The 23,993-nt window shown below is 31.9% G+C and overlaps 1 protein-coding gene across 1 annotated transcript; it reads right to left on the reverse strand.

Moving 5' to 3' along the window:
• Positions 1-212: 212 nt before the first annotated feature.
• Positions 213-23,993, reverse strand: LOC115883317 (protein jagged-1b-like). Its single transcript, XM_030901662.1, has 4 exons — positions 23,891-23,993; positions 931-1,080; positions 733-846; positions 213-304 (listed from the first exon to the last, which is right to left on the reverse strand). Exons 1-4 carry the CDS (start codon positions 23,991-23,993, stop codon positions 213-215), a joined length of 459 nt encoding a protein of 152 aa, XP_030757522.1.

The following is a 23,993-nucleotide window of genomic DNA, read 5'->3' on the forward strand; positions in this document are numbered from 1 at the left end:
GTTGAATTTGTGTAAAAAATAAGATTTAATAATGAAATTTAATTATTTTAGTGTAAAATTCAATAAATACGCTCATTTAAAAAGCCCGCGCTTCGATCCATTTAAAACAAGCCCTACTCTATAGATGGCGCCACTTCTGTAGGACCATTTTTCATTATGGCAGAGTCTATTCTTTTTCAAGCTAGGTATATTTTTTGGTTGTGAGTTTTGAGTCAATATTTTTTACATTCGCATTCGAAATCGGCGACGCCATCTATGCAGGTGCCGTTGTTACGACATGGACTTGGCGTACAGTCATCAGTATCTGTAATAAATTAATTGTGTGCTATTACCTCAAAACGACATAAATCATTAAAACAAAAAGAAAATAATTGAACTTTAGTTACATTTGTCTTTAACCTGAATTTTATTTAGCTTATAAAAATATTTGGACTATACGCAATTCAAAAAAGTCATTGAATTGTCCTTATATTATATGTAAATTGACTTAAAATGAAAATTCTAGGTCCTCAGTATCAACACCATATTCTCTTTATTACAAAATTGTGAAATTGTATTTTTTCATAATCTTGTTGGATATGATTATCAAGTTTTAATTGAAATATAAATATTAAATAATTTTCAAGTTTGGTCCTATACACCACTTTTTTGAAATCATGTATAGTCTTTATTCTATTGCCTCCTGATTCGACATACTAAAAATCTATATCTGAATTTAATGGTACTACTTACTTATACTACATAAAGCACCCTCCCAACCTTCATTGCATATACACTGAAAAGCATTCACTTTATCCACGCATGTACCACCATTTTCACAAGGGTTTACTTTGCAATCGTTGATATCTATAAAAAAAATGTCTTTTAATAAATATAATTTTACTAATAAGTTATTTTACTAAAACTTTGAGGCACAAAATCTGTACATACTTTCATGACAGTATTTTCCAGTGTAGCCTGGCTGACATTGGCATTTGTATCCTATTCCTGGTTGGTTGATGCAGTGACCGTGTTCACCACATAGGCTTGGAGCTGAACTTCTGCTTCCACCGACAGATACCACTACACAACTATCTATTCCTGAAACAAAAACGTATATAATTATTTTTTTTAATTCTTTTTCGTGTCGATTCTGTCGAATTTTTCTTTCGTGTCGATTGCTGATTGAATTGGAGCCAGAAATGGCTCAAAACGAAATAAGTAAATTACCAACAGATATTCAGGCTGAGGCGACAAACGCCATATTCAAACTACTTCCATTTAAATCCCGAATAACTTATGAAAAGGAATACAAAAATTTTCAAAAATGGAAGCAATTAAAAAACGTGCGAGAAGAAATAAAGTTTTTAACCTATTTAACCTGTTAAAGTATCATTTAATCTACCCTTGCGGTTAAAGTACTATTTTATCTACTATTTTTGATAGATATAAGGCAATTTTAACAGTTGCTATGGAAAAAAAAATATAAAATAACTATATTTAATTATCAGGAAATGTAATTTGAGCATTGCGTTGTGGTGAAACTTACATAAAAATGAAATAGTATATTTTATCATTGCCTAAAAAGGGTCCCAGTTTTATTTTTAAATAAACAATACTAATCAACTTTCAGTTTATGAGATATTGAAGGGAAAAAATAAGATATAATAAATAAAATTAAATAGAATTCAAAATCTTACTATTCCTGTCTGTTCAGAGATATAAACTTGATTTATTTTGCCTAATATGAAATACTGCAAATTTACAGTTTGTTTAAAAATGTACAAATTCTGTGTCTTGGAAACGAATACATTTCAGTGTTTCTTCGATTTTTCATCGCAGAGTATAATCTGAAAACGGTGGAAAATTTAAATTCACAACACGAAAAGGCCTGTGAAAAGAGGACTGGAAAATTACGTTTTTGTACTTTTGAAGATGCGTCCATGCGATTGTAAACGGTCTATTAGGAAATGAAAGATGAAGGAATGGTATGAATGAATTTCTGCTTTCTTGTACATTAACATGAAAGGAAATACTTTAATGTTTGCAGTTTTCTCTGCTATATTTAAGAAATTATTAAATTATTTTGATACTTTTTGGATATAATATACCGTAACATTTTATACATTATATTTTTATCTAATTTTGTTACGCACTTATTATTAGTATTTTCCTCTATCTTAGAGTTTGAGAAAATTGATGTTTTAAACTTTAATTATTATTTAGAGTAGTACTTTTTTTGGCGTTTAATATACACTAGAAGTTAGAATTTCAAGTTTAGAATTTTACTATTGGCTATCGGAGGAGCTCTACAATCATGACTTGAGTACAAAAAAGAAACTTGCAGTGTACCGAGCAATTATAATCCCCACCATGTTATATGGGAGCGAAACCTGGGTGCCGTACCGCCGACACATGAACGCATTTAACAAGTCGCAACTAAACCTACTAACCTTAGACAACTCTTAAGAATCCGGTGGTTCCATCATGTCTCAAACGCATCGGTCCTTGAAAAAGTTAACTGCGAGAGTATTGAAGTCATGGTTACAAAATCCCGCTTAAGATGGCCTGGTCACGTATGCAGAATACAAGAAAACCGCATACCAAAATCTCTGCTTTACGGTGAGCCTGTAGACGGTAAGAGGAGGCCGGGTGGACAACTGAAAAGGTACAAGGACATTTTCCACGAAAACTTAAAGGGGATTAACATGCAGAATGAGTGGGAAGAAGCAGTTCACAATAGAACTCAATGGAGAAGAATTGTAAACCAAAAGTTAACAGCGACAACCAAAAAGTAAAGAGGCAACAAAGCAAGTCACAGAAAAGCTCATGAAAGAAAACGCCTTGCATGACCATCTTCTGATGCGTGTCGTATACTCGTTAGCGAGTAATGGCAGTATGTATGTATGTTTAGTATACAAAGTTAGCTAAAGAGGATAGTGTGTGTTTACTGTTATGTTTATAATATCTTTTGTAAATATACTTATTAAGTTTGTTGTATTAGTAATGATTAAAATAAAAATGGGTAGAATTTATTTTTAAAATAAATTCAATTTTTTCAAAATTAATTAAAAGCAAAATATGTTTTAGCTAAATATTATTTCGCTTATTTCAATAGAATTTTTAGTTGAAATAAAAATATACAGGATGTTTCAAAAAACATGTGCTATCTCTCGTGGGGAGATTCTTCAGTTCCAAAAAAAAAGATTTATTTTTCATATCACCATAGATCCGATTCCGCTTTATTTCGTAGCTACAGGGTGTCAAAATCTTAATAATCTTCTTCGATTTGTCATAATCTTCTTCCAAGTATCTACTTTTAGTGTTTGGAATGAAATTTTTAAGACATATTTAAAGCTAAAAATGTGTCGACATATTCATTAGGGACGTGCATATGAGTTATCACTGGAATATGTTTCTAAAAAAAGCATGTACGCCACTGACTTTTTTTTCTCTTGTTAGCGAAATAGTGTAAGCAGTTTAATGCCGATTAAAAGTTGTCTCTTGATATTTTGACGATTTCGGCCTCCTTGGTGAGATAAACACAATATTATTAGGTTGCCTTGATCGAAGTCTAATGCAACCGTTAAAAAAATGTAATATCATTAACTTGCGAAAGTTTTAAATAAGTACTCATTGATTCCTCGTCAAAAAATATGAAAAAAAGTTTATATAAACATGGGTATGGAAATGCATAGTTTTAGAGTTGTTAGAGTTACAAGATGGTAAAATTTTATAAAATTTGTTTTTTTGTAATTATTTTAAATTCCATAATTTTTTATTTGAAATTGCTGTATGTTGGACATGGGGGATTGGTTCATCAGGTTCGTGCATATGGGTGATAACCCATGTACGTCCCTGATGATTTTATGGACACTTTTGACTGCGCTCTAGTTGCAAATACGTTACAACACACATACCTGGGCATACGAGACTTTGGGCCTTAAACAAACAAAAATCATGTGCACTCCCCCGGAAAATCATAACAGCGTTATAAAAATCGGAGAAGAACTATTGGAATATGTATCGGAATTTAATTACCTCGGCAGTTTGATTTCGGAAAAGGCAAATATCGACTCTGAAATTCAGCACAGAATCAGCAGCGCCTCAAGAGCATTCTGGAAATTAAAAGACAGGGTTTTCTACAATCATGACTTGAGCACAAAAACGAAACTTGCAGTGTATCGAGCAGTAATAATCCCCACCATGTTATATGGAAGCGAACCCTGGGTGCCGTACCGCCGGCACACGAGTGCATTAAACAAGTTGCAACAGAGACACCTTAGAAAACTTTTAAGAATCAAATGGTACCACCATGTCTCAAACGTATCAGTCCTTAAAAAAGCAAGCTGCGAGAGCGCTGAAGTCATGATTACTAAATCTCGCTTAAGATGGGCTGGCCACGTATGCAGGATGCAAGAAAGCCGCCTACCGAAATCTCTTCTTTACGGTGAACTTGTAGAAGGTAAGAGGAAATAGGGTGGACAACTCAAAAGATACAAGGATGTTGTTCATGAAAACTTAAGGGGGATAAGTATATGCAGCATCAGTGGGAGGAAGCAGCGCACAATAGAACGCAATGGAGGAGAATTGTAAATTCAGTTAATAGCGACAACCAAAAAGTAAAGAGGCAACAAAGTAATGAGATTTTTAAATGTCCGGAGTGCGGAAGAGAGATAACATCACGTATCGGGCTTTCCAGTCACAGAAAAGCTCATGACAGGAAACGCCTTGCGTAACCATCTTTTGATGCTTGTCAAATACTCGTCAGCGAGTAATGGCAGTAGAAGTAGAAGTAGTAGTAGTATGGACACTTTTTTACCAATAAAATATGTAGCACTTATAGTAACTTTTACCCTCAAAATTTCATTCAAATGACTAAAAGTATTTGGAAGGAAATTATAACAAATCGAAAGATTATTAAGATTTTGACACCCTGTAGCTAGGAAACAGAGCGAAATCGGATCTATGTTGATATGAAAAATAAATCTTATTTTTATCTGAGGAATCTCCCCACGAGAGATGCCACATGTTTTTTGAAACACCCTGTATATTTTGTTATTAGGTATGTTAAATTGATGCCATATCATTTTTAATGAATGACAATAATAGTAAAGCATTCTTCCTTGTGACATTTTGTCGGTTACTGCGAATACATTTGAAAAAAGTTTTAATACTGAACTGTTATCGATACATTTTATTTTTAAATAGATTACACCACCCTCGCTTCTTTTCAATCGAAATCAATTAGAAGTGATAGTTTCTTTACAAAATACCTGTTTTAGTCTTTGGGTTTACAAAATAAATAAGCTAATTTTTGCTTATTAGACAAATTTTCATAATTTTGTTGTATATGATTTACAAAATTTAATCTTTTAGTTACTAAATGTTTTGCTTATTTTAAAATTATAGTTTTGTATTTTACGGTATCACAAAAATTTAAAAATAAATATAAACTAATAGATTAGAAAATATATTCTTTTAAAAAATCCTTTAAATAAACATATCATTTTTTTCATGTAATAATATTTTGGCTCATTATTTGGAATATGCTCCATAAGACGTAAAAATAAAATAAATATGTGCAAATCTTTTTATATATTATAATATATCTTAATCCCAGAAACAAGTCTATGATTTTTTTTCGAAAAAAAAAATTAGATAAAAAATATAATTTATTCTATCTTTCCCTTTTTTGTCAAAAGCATTGTGTACCAAAAAATAATATTAGAAAAAAATGAACAAAATATATAGAGAAAGACAAACAAAAGAAATATGTAAAGATAAAATTCAAGACAGTCACAAACATAAAATTGTAAAAAAAGTAAAAAGATATAAACATAGTACAAAAATTAAATAATATCTCACCAAAAATTATTAGTCCGGAGTCCGGAAGAGAGATAACATCACGTATCGGGCTTTCCAGTCACAGAAAAGCTCATGACAGGAAACGCCTTGCGTAACCATCTTTTGATGCTTGTCAAATACTCGTCAGCGAGTAATGGCAGTAGAAGTAGAAGTAGTAGTAGTATGGACACTTTTTTACCAATAAAATATGTAGCACTTATAGTAATTTTTACCCTCAAAATTTCATTCAAATGACTAAAAGTATTTGGAAGGAAATTATAACAAATCGAAAGATTATTAAGATTTTGACACCCTGTAGCTAGGAAACAGAGCGAAATCGGATCTATGTTGATATGAAAAATAAATCTTATTTTTATCTGAGGAATCTCCCACGAGAGATGCCACATGTTTTTTGAAACACCCTGTATATTTTGTTATTAGGTATGTTAAATTGATGCCATATCATTTTTAATGAATGACAATAATAGTAAAGCATTCTTCCTTGTGACATTTTGTCGGTTACTGCGAATACATTTGAAAAAAGTTTTAATACTGAACTGTTATCGATACATTTTATTTTTAAATAGATTACACCACCCTCGCTCCTTTTCAATCGAAATCAATTAGAAGTGATAGTTTCTTTACAAAATACCTGTTTTAGTCTTTGGGTTTACAAAATAAATAAGCTAATTTTTGCTTATTAGACAAATTTTCATAATTTTGTTGTATATGATTTACAAAATTTAATCTTTTAGTTACTAAATGTTTTGCTTATTTTAAAATTATAGTTTTGTATTTTACGGTATCACAAAAATTTAAAAAATAAATATAAACTAATAGATTAGAAAATATATTCTTTTAAAAATCCTTTAAATAAACATATCATTTTTTCATGTAATAATATTTTGGCTCATTATTTGGAATATGCTCCATAAGACGTAAAAATAAAATAAATATGTGCAAATCTTTTTATATATTATAATATATCTTAATCCCAGAAACAAGTCTATGATTTTTTTCGAAAAAAAATTAGATAAAAATATAATTTATTCTATCTTTCCCTTTTTGTCAAAAGCATTGTGTACCAAAAAATAATATTAGAAAAAAATGAACAAAATATATAGAGAAAGACAAACAAAAGAAATATGTAAAGATAAAATTCAAGACAGTCACAAACATAAAATTGTAAAAAAAGTAAAAAGATATAAACATAGTACAAAAATTAAATAATATCTCACCAAAAATTATTAGTCCGGAGTCCGGAAGAGAGATAACATCACGTATCGGGCTTTCCAGTCACAGAAAAGCTCATGACAGGAAACGCCTTGCGTAACCATCTTTTGATGCTTGTCAAATACTCGTCAGCGAGTAATGGCAGTAGAAGTAGAAGTAGTAGTAGTATGGACACTTTTTTACCAATAAAATATGTAGCACTTATAGTAATTTTTACCCTCAAAATTTCATTCAAATGACTAAAAGTATTTGGAAGGAAATTATAACAAATCGAAAGATTATTAAGATTTTGACACCCTGTAGCTAGGAAACAAAGCGGAATCGGATCTATGTTGATATGAAAAATAAATCTTATTTTTACCTGAGGAATCCCCCCTCGAGAGATGCCACATGTTTTTTGAAACACCCTGTATATTTTGTTATTAGGTATGTTAAATTGATGCCATATCATTTTTAATGAATGACAATAATAGTAAAGCATTCTTTCTTGTGACATTTTGTCGGTTACTGCGAATAAATTTGAAAAAAGTTTTAATACTGAACTGTTATCGATACATTTTATTTTTAAATAGATTACACCACCCTCGCTTCTTTTCAATCGAAATCAATTATTCCATATAATTAAATCGATTTATTTTTACAGTTACTCACCTTTTTCACCGATTCATCACTCCAATCGACAAACACTGTTTGTACAAATCGGATTCGATTTTTAAGCGCACAGTTCTCGATGTGACAACGCGCAAAAAGTAATTTTAAAGTTTTAATTTGGATCGGTATTTTGGCGGCAAATTGGGTTTTTAATTTGTTTGTTTATTGCGGCGGATCTGTTTGTTCTGTTCTTGTGCTGTTGGTAGGATACGAAGAGCTGTTTTATCTATGATTTTATTACAACGCAGTTGCTTCTGAATGATGTCGATCTTGATACTTGATTTCGGTATTATCAAGCTTTTAAAGACTGTTAAATTATGTGTTTTCTTTTTGGTATAAGGATTTTAACAAAGCTTTAATTTATTCTGAATTTTGAAATTTTAATTTGGAGATACTAGATATTGGGATTAAATAAATTATTTTTAAATGATGATGATGTATTAATTAAATACTTTTCTCTAGATGAACGAGGCGATAGTGCGTAGTAGTATGTGGACTAACTTATGACATATTTATTGGTCAACTATCGAATAAAAGTAGATTCAAAGATTTATTTACTAGTTTTGCTTTAGTAAAAAATTACATTTATACAAAGTATGACTGTAGATGGCCATATTTCTAGTGGATATCTCCAATGTAGGTCAATCAAAGTAATGCCATCAAGTCATATTCTCTGTTACTTTATGTGAGTGATTTTACTGGTCTAGAAAAGAGAATATGCGGGCTGTTGTTCAAAAATTGGCGCCGGGAGGCACGTATACCCGCCCATACTAAAATATGTTAATAAAAAGTTGGTAGGCAGTTCTTTTAGTTTTAAAGTAAAGGAATTTTTCCAATTTTGGTCCGCGGTTATTTCCCCTATCCGCCACCTGGGGTCGCGTCCGATGGGAGTTTGGAGTTCTCCATACGGATTTTCTCAAAAACGGACTACGGAAACACGGAATATCTCAAAAACTGCGACTTTGACTGATTTTGATGTTATTACAAATTTTGTTGCAAATATTAATCCTAATCTTAAATTGAAAACCGCGTTTCGCTAGCTACTGTAATTTTGGAGTTACGATTTTTTAAAATGTTTAACCCCCTTCCATACCCCCTTCCATACCCCCTTCCATACCCCCTTACCAACCCCCCACCCCCAACAAAAACTAATGGCCAGATTCTCGGGTGCCACAGTATTTTTGTGCCAAATTTGTTTAAAATCGGTTTAGCGGTTTTTGAGTTATCGTGTTAGAGACGGACAGACAGACAGACAGACACCATGAAAATATTTTGTATTTAAGTCACTTATGACCCAAATAACTCATTTTGAGTGCAATTAAAAAGACTTTTCTTTCGCCGATCTTAATAGCTTACCATACCTGTTGTATGGTCGGCTAAAAATGGCTCACCCCTAGAACTTTTTTATTTTTTCAGAGAAAAAACGAGATAGGATATCTTAGTATATGACATAAATCAGGATTGTTTAACGTATTCAATTATTAGTTTCGGTCAGTTCCTGTTTTATTTATATAGTACTATATATAATACAAAGTTTGTAACTTGGAATGAATATGAAAATAATTTAAAAATTAAACTTATAATTCTTAGAAGATATGGTAGAATCCCTCCATGCTTCTCCTAATTTTTATACAACGGTAGTAGACCGAGCTTGGCAAACAGTGCGTGATTTTATTAAATTTTTATTAATTTTCTCATAATTTTTTTAATTTTTATAAAAATTATGTATAATTTACGTGGAAAAACTTTGAAAAAAATAAAACTGATTAGGTATTATGGAAATTCTTGTACAACTAAGTAATGGGGGTATTTAATCTATCATATAACTATCAGGGGGGCCCCAGCCTTCGCGGGCCCCCTTTATAGTTCATTATTTATTCTTAACAATATTTGCTTTTGCATTGCATTGGTTTACCTTGCATTAGGGTAGTTCCCTGATTTCTATACAGGGTAAGTCTTAAATAAGTGCAAATATTTTCAGAGCTGGTAAATCTCGATAAAAAAACACATAATATTTTCTCTTTACCGTTTTTTCAAATAATTCCAAAACAACCGAGTTATTTCACTTTTAAAATTTCCTTTTTTTTGCTATAATTTTGAGAATCATTGGATTGCCTATGTTGCCATATTACAAACAAAGCATTTTTAAAAACTAAAAATTAAAAAAAATTCAAAATTTTTTTTTTAAAATTCCAAACTTTCAAAAAAGAAAAATTCGCGCAAAAAACTCATAATCGTGTTTCTTGGTTTGAAATATACTACCCCTAAAAATATTTACACTTATTTAAGACTTACCCTGTATATACTAGGAAAAAATTGACCAAAACGTAAGGCGAAAAAATACGCAAACAAATCCACACGGGTCCCTCCTTACATTGCCACCCGGGCCCCTTTGGCCTAGTGCGACCCTGGATCGATGTACTGTACTAAAAAAACATACCAATAAGAATCAGTGTGTTTGCTTTAGCGTGATCGTAACCGAAATTACGGAGATAGCAGCATTTCGGTGGCTATTTCAGATCACTGGGAGTTAGCAGATATTATTTAGTAAATATAACAATTTTTCTTTAATGGGAAAAATGTATTTGCTTTCCCTACTTATGGAGTATTTTTTTCTCTTTTTAATGGTATAAAAAAACTTATTAACGTAAAAAATGGAGTTAGCAGGTTATCACGTTTCACTGACGACTTGACGTAGGATCAAAAAATCAAAAATAAATGTGATGTATTATAAAGAATCTTATATGCCTTACTACTATTTCAGACAAGAACTGATCATGATTATAAAGGAAATTCCGCTTACCGATAAACCAAAACGGAGAATAACGGTCTCCTAACAACATTCCGATAAATCCGCTAAGAAAACCGAACGACAGACACCGAAGGAAGAAAACACCATAAATACAGCTCGTCTTCGTTTATCTCGCGAGGAAATTGCGCCGAAAGTTAGTCTCTCCTCTTAATTACCTCGCACTGTAACTTCGGCAATTTGTAACAATTAAAAACTTTGCGCAGACAAAGTTTACACATGTTAATCACGAGTCGCGTTGTGCCGCGCCATCTCTTAATTACGATTTAAACATCGTTTAAATCAAGATACTTCCAGGGTTTAAGTGACTGAATATTCCCGCGGGAGTAGCTCATTATAATCTGATAGAAACGCCAGTGATTATGAGGAAAATAACGCTAGTCGAGTGGTGTTTATTAGAAAACTTGCCTTTTCCTGAAAGGGAGGTTTAGTTCGTTAAAGTTCTTGGGGCCGGTTTAAGATAATCTTAGCCGAAATAAGTAATATTTACCTTTTTATATTTTGCTCTATTATTAATCATATGAGATGTACAGGGTGTCCCACTAAGAATAGCTCTCGGCTGTATCTCGGAAAGTATTAGCCGTAGGGGCTGCGGAAAAAAATATTTATAAAAAAAAGGGGCCATGGAAAATTGCTGGAAATTATTTTCAAGTTTGTAGAACGACCGCTAGGGGGCGCAACTGCAACAAAAAAAAAGGAAAATGGAGTTTTTACACAAATTTGCCTAGATAAGGTGTACTATAAGTAATAGCCTCATAATCTTCAGTAAATTTTGAATATTTTTTGTTAAAGCCATTTTCCCCTATCTACCAAAATAAAGTGGTGGGGAAGGTTAGATCTGTTTTTATTTAAATATTAATAACTCTGGACTGGATAATCGAAATCCAACAAGCTAGAGTTTGTTTAAAAGAGCGTTTCTTACTCTATATTGTACCATATAAACAATAATAATAAGGTTTTGAACGTAGACGCTAGGGGGCGTTGTCTTACAATTTAACAAATATTGCGCGTTTTTTCAAAAAAATTAGATGCAATAGTATATGTAATTTTAGCTGATAGTAAGGAGCAGCAAAAGCTTAAAAAGTCAGCGAAAACCGCATTTTCATATCTTCTTTCAAACCGAAGATATTAGCAAATTTATAATAAATACCAAAAAATAAGCCCTTAATTACCTTATTTTTACATCACGGTATCAGTAGCCCTCTTAATTATGCCCATTCTAACAAATAAGATAGAAACAGTTAGTTTATTTTAAAATCGACGAAATACCAGAATACCATAATACCAGCGGTATTAATATCTAATAATTAAGATATTAATAAAAGTGAACAAGAAACGATGATTCAGTGAAGTTATGGTAGGCTTTGGAAAAAAGTTGCTTTTGACGTAATAGTATAAACGTCAAATTATTATTAGATCAACATTTTGATAGTCTTATCAGCGTTTTTTATCTTGAGATTGCTTTTTCAAAATGCCAACAACTTCAACTATTTCAAATAATAAAGGCATTTTATTAATGCGTCATACGTATCTTTTTGAAACACTATCGTGTGTACAAGTGAGTTTAGGTTAATTTTTTGGATAGCTTTTAAGTTAGTCGTTTAGGTTATAGTTTTTTAGTTGCTTAGAAGTGATAGTTTCTTTACATAATCCTGTTTTAGTATTTGGGTTTACGAAATAAATAAGCTAATTTTTGCTGATTAGATAAATTTATCATAATTTTGTTGTATATGAGTTACAAAATTTAATCTTTTAGTTACTAAATGTTTTGCTTATTTTTAAATTATAGATTTGTATTTTACGGTATCACAAAAATTTAAAAATAAATATAAACTAATAGATTAGAAAAAATATTCTTTTAAAAAATCCTTTAAATAAACATATCATTTTTTTCATGTAATAATATTTTTGCTCATTATTTGGAATATGCTCCATAAGACGTAAAAATAAAATGAATATGTGCAAATCTTTTTATATATTATAATATATCTTAATCCCAGAAACAAGTCTATGATTTTTTTTCGAAAAAAAAAATTAGTTAAAAAATAAAAATTTTTCTATCTTTCCCTTTCTTGTCAAAAGCATTGTAGACCAAAAAATAATATTAGAAAAAAATGAACAAAATATATAGAGAAAGACAAACAAAAGAAATATGTAAAGATAAAATTCCAGACAGTAAGTAAAGTCAAGTAAATGACTAAAGTAAGAGAAGTAAGTAGATATGTAAAAAGATATGTTTACTTGATAATACTCTGTAATTATTGAAAAATTAACTAAAACATTAAAAGTACAATAAAGATATTAATACCCAAGATATAATTAGTAACGTCTCGAGGCATTTTGGCAAGTGAACGCGACCAAGCGCTAAATCAAAATTTCAATTAGCGACTAACGGCAGCGGGAAATAAACGGAACACCAAGAAGCGATAAACTTACAATATTAAATCCCGCGTCTCAATTATTTTACAAGATAATTAAAGCGCCCCCAACCATAACGTCACAACGTCGTAAAGTTCACTACTTGTAAGAAATTTAATAATTTGTTAATTGAAATACCTAGAGAAAGTAGTAATGGGTTTTTCCATAATCCTGTTTCACCCATCGGGCTTGAAAATAAATTTAATTTTTTTGTCGAATCAATAACAAAAAATTGTTTGTGCTCTATACCGGGTGCGTCTCAAAAGTGACTCACCCCCTATAACTTTTTTATTTTTTCAGATAAAAAAACGAGATTTGGTATGTTTATATGACGTAAATTGGGATTGCTTGACGTATTCAATTGTTTTTAGTCACTTCCTGTTTCACCGGAAATGATTACAACTTTTAATTTTTAAATAGCACCCTCGGTATTTTTTTACTTTATTTGATAGAAAATGACACTTTGAATAGAATGACATATCATATGTCAAGTTTTGACATTTTTCCCTTAAAAAAATCGTATTTTAAATTTCAATCTAGAGTGCCATGGTTGTGTTAAAAACACTAATTTTTATTCAAGGAGCCTCGGAAAAATAGATCTGATCGTCTAATGTTTTTCGTGTCTTGTCCTGCCCGGTTAAAAGATGCACAAATCGTATTTTTAATCATATCCCAATTTTTTCAAATGGAACGAGGGTGGCTCATTAGCATATTTGGGAAAAGCCTTATTTTACGAATAATTTGGTACCACACACTTGGTATTTCGAGTCAAATTATCGTTATGAACCGCATGTTGCAATTTCAAATAAACCATATGAGAAAATGTCAAAAATTGACATATGATATGCCATTCTATTCAGAGTGCCATTTTCTATCGAATAAATTAAAATAATACCGAGTTTATTAATATTTGTTAAAGCGTTATGTTTTCAACGATCCACGATTAGTAACGATGGTATAGATTAGATTATGTGAATCATATACACCGAAATTATGAAAAAGTTTTGAATAATGTTCTTTTGATATCTACCGGCTGCGTCTCAAAAGTGGCTCACCCCTATAACTTCTTTATTTCTTCAGATAAAAAAAAACGAGATTTGGTATGTTAGTATATGACATAAATTAGGATTGATTAACGAATTCAATTATTTTTAGCCACTTCCTGTTTCACCGGAAATCACTACAACTTTTGATTTTTAAATGGCACCCTCGGTATTTTTTACTTTATTCGATAGTAAATGACATTCTGAATAGAATGACATATTGTATGTCAACTTTTCGCATTCTCGCTTAATAAAAAATCGTATTTTAAAATTCAATCTAGAGTGCCATGCCTATGTTAAAAACACTAATTCTTAATCAAGGAGCCTTGAAAAAAATTTTTTTTTCATTTGATTGACTAATGTTTTTAGTGTCTTGTCCTGGCTAGTTAGAGAATGCCCAAATCGTATTTTTAATCATATCTCAATTTTTTCAAATGGAACGAGGGTGGCTCATTAGCATATTTGGAAAAAAATAAATGCGGCAACTTGACATTTTTTACAGCAGAGCTAACACGTGAATTCGCATCGCGAAATTCAAATTCCAGTTAGTCAGCACAGCGCCGGATATAACCATGGTTGGCAATAATGAATTTAAAAATCACGCCCTCTATTACGTAACTAAAAGTTTAATTGCTATGAAATATAGATGTGTTTTTTTTAAATCCACGAATTTATTTACTTAAGTCTATAAGATTTTAAAATAATTTAGATCATTTTAATATTAAAATGAATTAACAAAATCGACAGGTCAGCACCTCTCCCAGTACAAGTGTCCACGCTCCGACTCTGGATATACTGCGTATTTATGGCCTACCAAAAATATTTACGAAAAATCCTTTCTAAAAATACAAAATGTAAGCCCTTCTTACGACCGATTCCATTCCGGAACTATACCGCCTCTACCGCCAAATTGAAAAACTATCGCATCTCAAAGGGCATTTATTCCGGTCAATATGATGACCGTTCCCATAAAGCATTTTTGCGGGAGCGCCTTGTTATTTAGATAAACGTTCTGGCTGCTGAGGGTACTGGATCGCTGTCCTTTGGTCAGCCACAGGAAATACGAGATTTGTATCGATAGTCGCGCGACGACCATTCAAGGCGCTCCCGCTTATTTATATCCAGCGGGAATAAGTGTAAGCGTTCTCTTTTATCTGACACAAAAGGAAATTCGCTGCGGAGGGTTGCCGATTGGAATTGGAGAAATAGGAGGAGGGGTTACGTGTAACAAATAGAAAAAGGTTTTGTGCTTTTTTGTGTCATCACAAAAAAAAAACGTGACATAGGGTATATGAAATACAAGAGACTCTCGAACTTATGTCAGATTAAACTACTAGTAGCTTATTTTTTTTATTATGCCAAGAAATACACAAGCCAATTTCATGTGGTATTATTATTGAAAAATAAAACACTAATTCACCACAGTACACCGAAACATTTACTTTTGCACTGGACGCGCGTTTTGCTAACTATGTTAGCATCATCAGTTGATGACTAAAACTGACAGTTTTGAATCCCAAAAATTGACAGTGGCGAATTAGTGTTTTATTTTGCTGTTTAACACCAAAAGTTCCAACTTTCAATAGTAAGTATGTTAGTATTATTAATAATTATAAGTATGTTAGTTGTAGTATTATTATTTCCAAATACAATATTGTGAAGGTTTAATAAAATCTTTGTATTTACTATTGAATGTTGTAACCAATATGTCTTTTAATTTATTGTCTCTATTTTTCTATGATAACCAGTAGAACTATTTTAAGTAAAATCTCTAAAATATAGAAAAGTTCAAAACATTCAATTGTGCGAATTTCTGCTTAAAGTTCATCAGATCGTATCATTTGGCGACCGGTTTCGGAAACTCTATCTCCATACTTTTGTTGGATAATATACCGGGTTGTCCAGAAAAAAAGTAGAAAGGTTCACATTTTCATACATTTATGTTCTAAAATGCTTTGTTTCGGAGATAAAGGATGTAGAAGTTTCATTTTTATTTCGGTTTTTTCCAAATAATTTTTGAACTATAGTCGATATTTGGATGAAAATTGGTGTTTGGGTGTTTTTTGACATGAACAGTTAGGGATTTCAATATTAGCATGACATACTTATAGGTGGCGCCACCTACATCTTTTTTTAACTGTTTTGAGGAGTAATACGTTTTCGTCCGTACCTGTATAAATATACTGAGCGAAAAAATATACATTTTTGTCATTTTCTACCGTCTCTTGGAGAAAATCGCTACGAGCAAACTTTGAAATAGCTCCTACAATGAAATAGTCAAAACATGTCAGTATTGAAAAAAAAAACATTTTGACTATATACACCGGGTGCGTTTCAAAAGTGGCTTACCCCTATAACTTTTTTATTTTGCTTTTGATTTTTAAATGGCACACTCAGTATATTTTTACTTTATTTGATAGAAAATGACACTGAATAGAAAAACATATCAAATGTCAACTTTTGTCATTTTTGCTGAAAAAATCGTTTATAAATTTCAATCTAGGGTGCAAGGGCTGTGTTAAAAACACTAATTTTTACACAAGCAGCATTGGAAAATAGATTTGATCGTCTAATGTTTTTCGTGTCTTGTCCTGGTCGGTAAAAAGATGCCCAAATAGTATTTTTAATCATATCTCAATTTCTTCAAATGGAACAAGGGTGGCTCATCAGAAAATTTGAAAAAAAAACATTTTTTTACGAATAATTTGTTATCACAAACTTGGTATTTCGAGTAAAATTCTCGTTATGAACCATTACATGTTACAATTTCAAATAAATCATATTTGAAATTGTCAAAAGTTGACATAATATGATATGTCATTCTACTCAGAGTATCATTTTCTATCAAATAAATTGTGGAGGGTGTCATTTAAAAATCAAAAGTTGTAGTCATTTTTTTTTTCAATGGGGTTCTTTGTGGACCACCTGGGCTTCCGATCATTTTATGTTGTGGTGTTTGGACCACACATGATCTCCATTGTTCGACTTCATTGTTTCGTCTCTTTGCGTATATGTTTTTTCCGTTCGCCAAGGAACCTGTTAGATTGTTAGGACACTTCTCAGAGTAATCCCAGACTTAAACACAGTTTTAATTTTATACTCCTTACTTGTTCGCCTGATCTTCTCCGATGTTCCTTCCTAAGGCTGCCGCACCAATGAGTCAGATTTGCAATTGATTATAATATTAACTAAACGTTCTCCAACCCAGTGTGAGTACATATCAATGTAAAACCTCTGATGAGGGGTAGGGAACTCGAAAATCTTTTTGAAATTTCAAAAAATTTTGAAATAAACATCTTAAAGGATTGTGAGTACCCCTCGTCAGAGGTTTTACATTGAATATAATATTGTTTAGTGATTTTGCAGAGTAACCCAATTCAACGTTCTTAAGTATATCTACAAAATGTTTAGAGTTCTTAATACATGAATATATTTTTCCTACCAATGGTTGGACAATTTTAATCTGACTTTCATTGTCTTATTTTACTTACATATTGTGTTTAATTTGTTTAATATCCTTCTAATATGCATTGATAAATATTAAATGTATATATATAGCTTCTCGAATAATACCATAAGATAAAAAAAAAACGGCGTTAAAGATGGCTGGGAAATGACAATCGATGATAATTTTGGCGAGGTCAAGCCTTAGACGTCATTTACTTACCCAGTACCCTTTTTCATTTTTTAATGTCTTTTTTAATGTTTGTCCTTACTGCTAGTTGGTCTTAAGAAGATTGTAATTTATTTTAATATTGAGTAAAAATGATTTTTAAATGATAAGTAGTTTAAAGTTCGAGAAAAAATATATTTTTAGAAATAGATTTGTGTGTCTGGAAACGGGGGGGGACTATTCTTTTTTAATCTTTCTATAACTAATATTAATTTTTGTCAAATTTTATATCAATTTTTAGTAAATAACGTATAGAGATTGACCTCGTCAAAATTAACATCGATTTTCATTCCCCAGCCGTCTTTGACGCCGTTTTTTTTTTCGATCATACGGTATTTCAATACAAAAAAGTATCGTAAAAGTTTACAAAAACTATTTCAAATTGCGATAAATCATTCAAGCTGTCCACACTGAATGTACAAATATACACATTGTTGTCCCAATAACGGTATGTTTTTCTTATTTGTACGAATAAAAAAGATTCGCTTTGTCCTATGGTATCAAGAGACGTGATGGTAAAAGTAACAAGAAATGAAAATATTGACAGCTGTGTTGGCGGTGGTTTTATTGGAGACAATGCTGATATTATTGGAATATTAGGGGACCGGATAAAAAATAGCAAATATCATTTCTTATTTAAATGTTGTATAAATATCCTTATTTGTTAAGATTTGTTATGATATTGAATGCAACTGAAATACCAACTTTTAATATTTTTTGTGTAAGAAGAATTAAAAAAAAAGTTTTATAGTTTCTAGTAATAAAAAATGTGAATTTATTCAATCAAAATATTTTATTTGCACAATGGATAGTTCTAGATACTTTGAAAAAGCTTTATTATACTAAATATAATAAAACTTTACATTCCTTATTGCTTTTCATATTTATAATTACACTGGTTTGCAAGATGTCTATAATCTGATGTTTCTCTTATTCAATATCTTGAATATGTAATCATATTTCTCCGTCAAAAATATTTTAGGACATTTATACCGATTAATAAATGTCAATTAAAAAATAATATTAGTAGATTCATAAACTCAGGTTTTATGGCAATCAATTAGATCGAAATATAATAATTATGCTTACTATTTTTTAGTTTATCTTAATTTTTCTGGTTTCTTTAAGTTTACAGTATCTAGAATTAGAACAGTATTACACAGTTGCTATATAAAGGGTGAGTCTGCAGGAGAAATGTTGAACCAGTACAAACAACTATTAAACAACTAACTTCTCGACTTACAAAGTCAGGGAAAGTATTGACAAGATAACGAAGACTGGAAATGATATAAACCGAAAATCTTATATTATAATTAAAGTAGTATAAAGTATAGAATATGTCAGGAAATTAAAAATAGAACACGTCATATGTGTACCTGCGCAGCTGATAACTGAATCAGAATTGTTCAGCAAAACTATGCTGAACTTATCAGAATTTCATGACATGCATCAGACTGCAAACTATGCTGACTTATCGGACCACAACGACCTAAATCAAAATATATGAATGAAACTAAAATAAATTCGGACGTACATTGTCTTTATTTTGATTGACACAACGTTTCGACCAGAAGGATCACTGACCGTTATCAAGTGTAAAACATAGTTTAAGAATTATTTCCTGCAATTCAGTAGAATTGGTGTTTCATTATAGTTCATTACCTTGCTAGACAGGAAGCCGTTTAATAATCCTAAGTATTTTAGTAAGACTGTCACCTATTCAAAATGTTATGAAAAATTAAGAATATTTTGTATTTTAAACAAAAACAGATATGTAGTTATATTCATTTAGAGAAGTGAAAGAGACGGGTTTTAATCAGTAAAAATTATTGAATAACGGGACTATCAGGATCATATTTTTTTGTTTTGTTTTGTTTTCCGTGTAGGTACTTGTTACTATACCACTTAGCTTGCTTAATGACCAAACCAAAAAAACTAGGGAGACTGTATTTTCTTATTTTAAATAATATAAGAAATAAAATGATTTAGATTTGCGACATAAATTCTGGCAACACTGCATGTTTGCATCTCTCATCTCTCCTGTTGAGATAGAGAGGAAACATCTCCCCGAAATCGACATGTGTAAAAATAATCCCATTTCGGTTTTTGAAGGGAACCACTGAATAGATATAAAAGACAGTATTCATAGCGGAATTTGCGTCGCAATGAATCGAATACTTCAGTGAAAAAATAAAAGGGGGAAAAGTTATGTTTCGTGTATGAGAAAACGCCAATATTAGCAAATGGTATTTGGGAACAGATACGTTCTCCATTCAATAGATTGACAGTTTATATTTTTAAAGGAATTAATTGCATGCAATTTGTCGTATGATACATAAAATATGTATATTGATAAAGCGGAAATCAATTCAATAAATAGGATTTTATAGTCATTTAAAAAGTAATTTTCATAAATTAGTCAAGCTAATCCAAAATTTAAAATTACACAAATCAAGCACAACTTGCTAACACATGCACAAAAATATCATCGGCAGATTATTATACTTAAATCTTTACTTGAATAAACTCAAACGTCAAGATACGTCGTCGGAAATATACCAATGACAGTTTCACAAAACACTAGACCAGTACAACGAAAAAATTGCCATTTATACTGATGGCTCCAAAACAAAAACTGATGCTGGATGTGCAATTATTATTAATAGGTCAGCTTTCCAATGGACTTTTGGGACATGAAACATCAGCTTCCTTTAAAGAACATTTTGCTATCTGGAAAACCTTATCCTATGTTATCGATCTTTTGAGGGGGATCCCCTGTAATTACATTAATAACAAGTTGTACATGGCTAATGATCCTGGTGATCGATGCCTAGGAAAAAAAAATAATCGGCAAAATGATCAATTCCATTTTAATTTACTTAAATTAAAAATCAGTTGCTTATTATAATAATTGATGTACCTATTTAAATTATTTAAAAAAGTATTTTGATGTTTTAGGAGTTTAAAAAACAGCTCAAATATTATTAAATATATAACAGAAAGTAGTCTCGACTGACTAGTGAGAAAGAAAATCTAGGAACTAGTGGGGTTGCAGTCGGAAGGATTTGACAAAGAATTAATACACTTTGCTAATTGTCAAGCTTTCGGAATTTATTCATTCCTTCCTCAGGACACTAAAATGGAAATACATGTTAGACAATTATTGCTCTAAAAGTTAAGAAGAAAAAACTTAACTTAACGTGGTACAGAAAAGACCTTCGTAAAAAACTACATTAAAAAACTTGGCTTGTGTTGAAAACTCCACCGTGAAGCATCGCTGACCAGCCAACCACAAAAAAGGAGAGGGCTGTTATGGGGCGGTTAAGCCGCCTGATATTTATTTAAAACATTGGAATAATTAAGAGATGTTCGATTAAAAGATTCAATTGCGTCTCAATCTAAGGCGTGAAAGCGCAAAGCAACAGACAGGCGACAACTGTGACATCCATCTTTCATCAGTCAATTGTCGAAAGTCTTATATATAAAATTAATCTATGGATGTCGAACAGGGCTGCCGCATGTCAATTATTATATTCCTGTAATAATTGTGTGAGTGGTAATGTAGAAAAGTGGAGTGATCAAGGCACGCACACTTATAAAAAACATTTAAGAAATACCCTTACTCGTGCAACGAGAAAAAATAGGTGGTCGTATACATTTACATATACAGTCTAATAGATGTCACTAAATGTCTGCAACCAGAAAAACATTGAGCACAATTTAAAAATACACTATGCAATTATATAAACATTAAGATGTACTAAAATTTAAATAAGAGAAAGAGGTACATTGCAATTGGTTAAAAAAGGGGGTTACATGTAAAAAAGTTAATGACAACAACAAATCTGTCCAAAATGATTACAGTGAAGCAAAAGTTCGAAAAGTCGATTTATAAAAATCTCAAAAATCTTTTACGTAAAAATTAGTAAAATTTATAAATTAAATGGGGTATAAAAACTTACAATATCACTCCGTAGAGGGGAGAACAAACAACACTAATAATTGAGACTCAATTGAAAAACCAAAGTAAAAACAATATGCGGCTTGGATAATCCAAGAAAAGGCAATGCACCAAACTAGCAGTGCAATCCACGCAAATTATTTATTATTAAATTGAAACATTTTATCAAAGGTAAAACCACTACCTTCTGTACCACGTTAAGTAAGTTTTTTCTTGTTAACGTTTAGAGCAATAATTGTCTAACATGTATTTCCATTTTAGTGTCCTGAGGAAGGAATGAATAAATTCCGAAAGCTTGACAATTAACAAAGTGTATTAATTCTTTGTCAAACCCTTCCGACTGTAACCCCACTATTTCCTAGATATTCTTAATAAATATAGGTATGTTTTTATTTTATTTCCAAATACCTCATTATTATTAAAATAATGTCTAGAGAAGCTCAACAAATTAAGCAAAGAAAATAAAGTCTTCCTACTGTGGGTCCCTGCTCGCCAAGGGATAGAAGGTAATCAAAAAGCAAATGATCTAGCTAGAAAAGCAGCGAACACTCCACTCACTGGACCAGAACCGTTCTGTTTTACAAGCGGGAACCAACTGAAAGCGGAACTGAAGAACGTGGAATACTCCATCCGTAACTTCGAATGAACCAACGGTCTCCAACGGTATAAAACACTCGAACTAACGGCTGAGAAAAAAAAATCCTTGATTAAAGTAAAAATAATCTGTGGATTGCAACGGGGTTTCTAACAGTCTGTTAGACACTGTATCCTCAATGAACACCTCAGTAGGCTGAAGTTGAGAAACAACGGCGAATGCAGATTCTGTGGCGAAAGTGGGGAAACACCAGAACACCTTACAACACTGAGTGCGCCGAGACGACGACCGTTCGTGCTTAAAAACTTTGGTAACTTTGGTACGGCTGATGTCGAGGATGGAGAGCTGGCCTCTGTAGAGACGTCTCAGATACTGGCTTTTGTTAAAGCCCTGACACTGTATGATGAGTTATAACTCGTTATAGCTTAAGAAAGGGGAACACAATAGATCTGTCAGGTTGTGGTTTATAACTCTCCTAAACGTTCTACATTCTATCTCATTATTAACAAATGAAGTGGAAACAAACTTAAAGCAAGAATTTGGAAGACTCCATGCGTAACCTGGAATGGGAATTCTTCAACAGTCCAAGACGCTCGAAGAAACTTCTGAGGATTTATGACTGATAAAAATCGAAAATTTTCCTTGATTTAAGTAAGAACAATCTTCTCACGGGGATTTTTAATAGAGCATGAACACCTCAGTAGATTGAAGTTAAGAAACAACGTCGAATGCAGATTCTGTGAGGAAAGTGGGTAAACACCAGAACACCGCATGACTCAGTGCGCCGAGACGACAACCATTCGTGCCATAAACTGTTGTGCGAATGATATCAGAGGTGGAGAAAAAATGGTGGTGTGATGGATGTAAAACAGTCACATATATTAGTTTTTCTCAAAGCTCTCAGAGTGTATGATGAATTGTAACGCAAGAAAGGGAAACACAATAGATCTATAAGGTCGCGGTGGTTGACTTTTCCCTTTCATACAATCTACAGTAAATAAAACCGCTCGCATGGAATTTTAATTAAACTCCTGACAGACGTTGGTAGACGAATCAAAAGCAAGTCGAAATAAGAAAAAAAAAAATAAAATAAAATGACAGATACATTAAAAAGGCGAAGTGGCAGCGAACCAGCCATTAGGAAATTATCGCTAGACGTCAATTTGGGGAAGAAAAGCCGAAATCGCCCCGTCATTGTGCCCGACTTTATCGGCGACACAAAAGCGAAAAGGGTTGAGAGAGCGAGGACCGGAGATCGGTAAAAAAGAGGCGACAAAAGAGTTACTGCTGCCGCTACTACTGTTATTGCCGTCTCGGAGTGGCCGGCTATTCAGGACGACTGCGAAATCTGGCCGACGACGTCGTTCGATATCCATAGAATTCGTACAATCGCTTTTATTATTTTCGAATTTGGACGGTTTCAAAGATAATGGCGAACATTTGTGACAGTATCGAGAAATTATCTCAAAAAATACTATGTATTTTTATCTTAACAGCAAATATTTTAATGTTTAAAATAACTTTACAAAAAAATACAATATTTAATATATTTTTATTGTTATACAATATGCTTCCAACCCAGCAAACTATGACAAGAAGTCAAATATCTGAGTATGACTCTGGACAGAACACTTATATGGAATAGGCAAATTAAGAACATTACCAGCAAACAATTAATTACCAGCCACAAAGGCTTTCATGATATGAAGAAGATTAGCGGGAAATAAATTGGGCTGCGCCTCTGATATTTTGAGCTGAATGTATACCATGATAGTAAGACCCAT

The sequence above is a fragment of the Sitophilus oryzae genome, unplaced genomic scaffold, assembly GCF_002938485.1.
Source record: "Sitophilus oryzae breed Bouriz unplaced genomic scaffold, Soryzae_2.0 scaffold_1869_pilon_pilon, whole genome shotgun sequence".
In the NCBI taxonomy this organism is placed as follows: Eukaryota; Metazoa; Arthropoda; class Insecta; order Coleoptera; family Curculionidae; genus Sitophilus; species Sitophilus oryzae.

Bases quoted from the DNA above. Each gene is read 5' to 3' on its own strand.
- LOC115883317 (XM_030901662.1), bottom strand. From the start codon at position 23,993: ATGGGTCTTACTATCATGGTATACATTCAGCTCAAAATATCAGAGGCG. The intron at 1,081-23,890 runs GTAATTAATTGT...TTTTTGTTTCAG, and splicing joins CATGAAAGCCTTTGTGGCTG to GAATAGATAGTTGTGTAGTG. The intron at 305-732 runs GTAAGTAGTACC...AATTTATTACAG, and splicing joins GGGTGCTTTATGTAGTATAA to ATACTGATGACTGTACGCCA.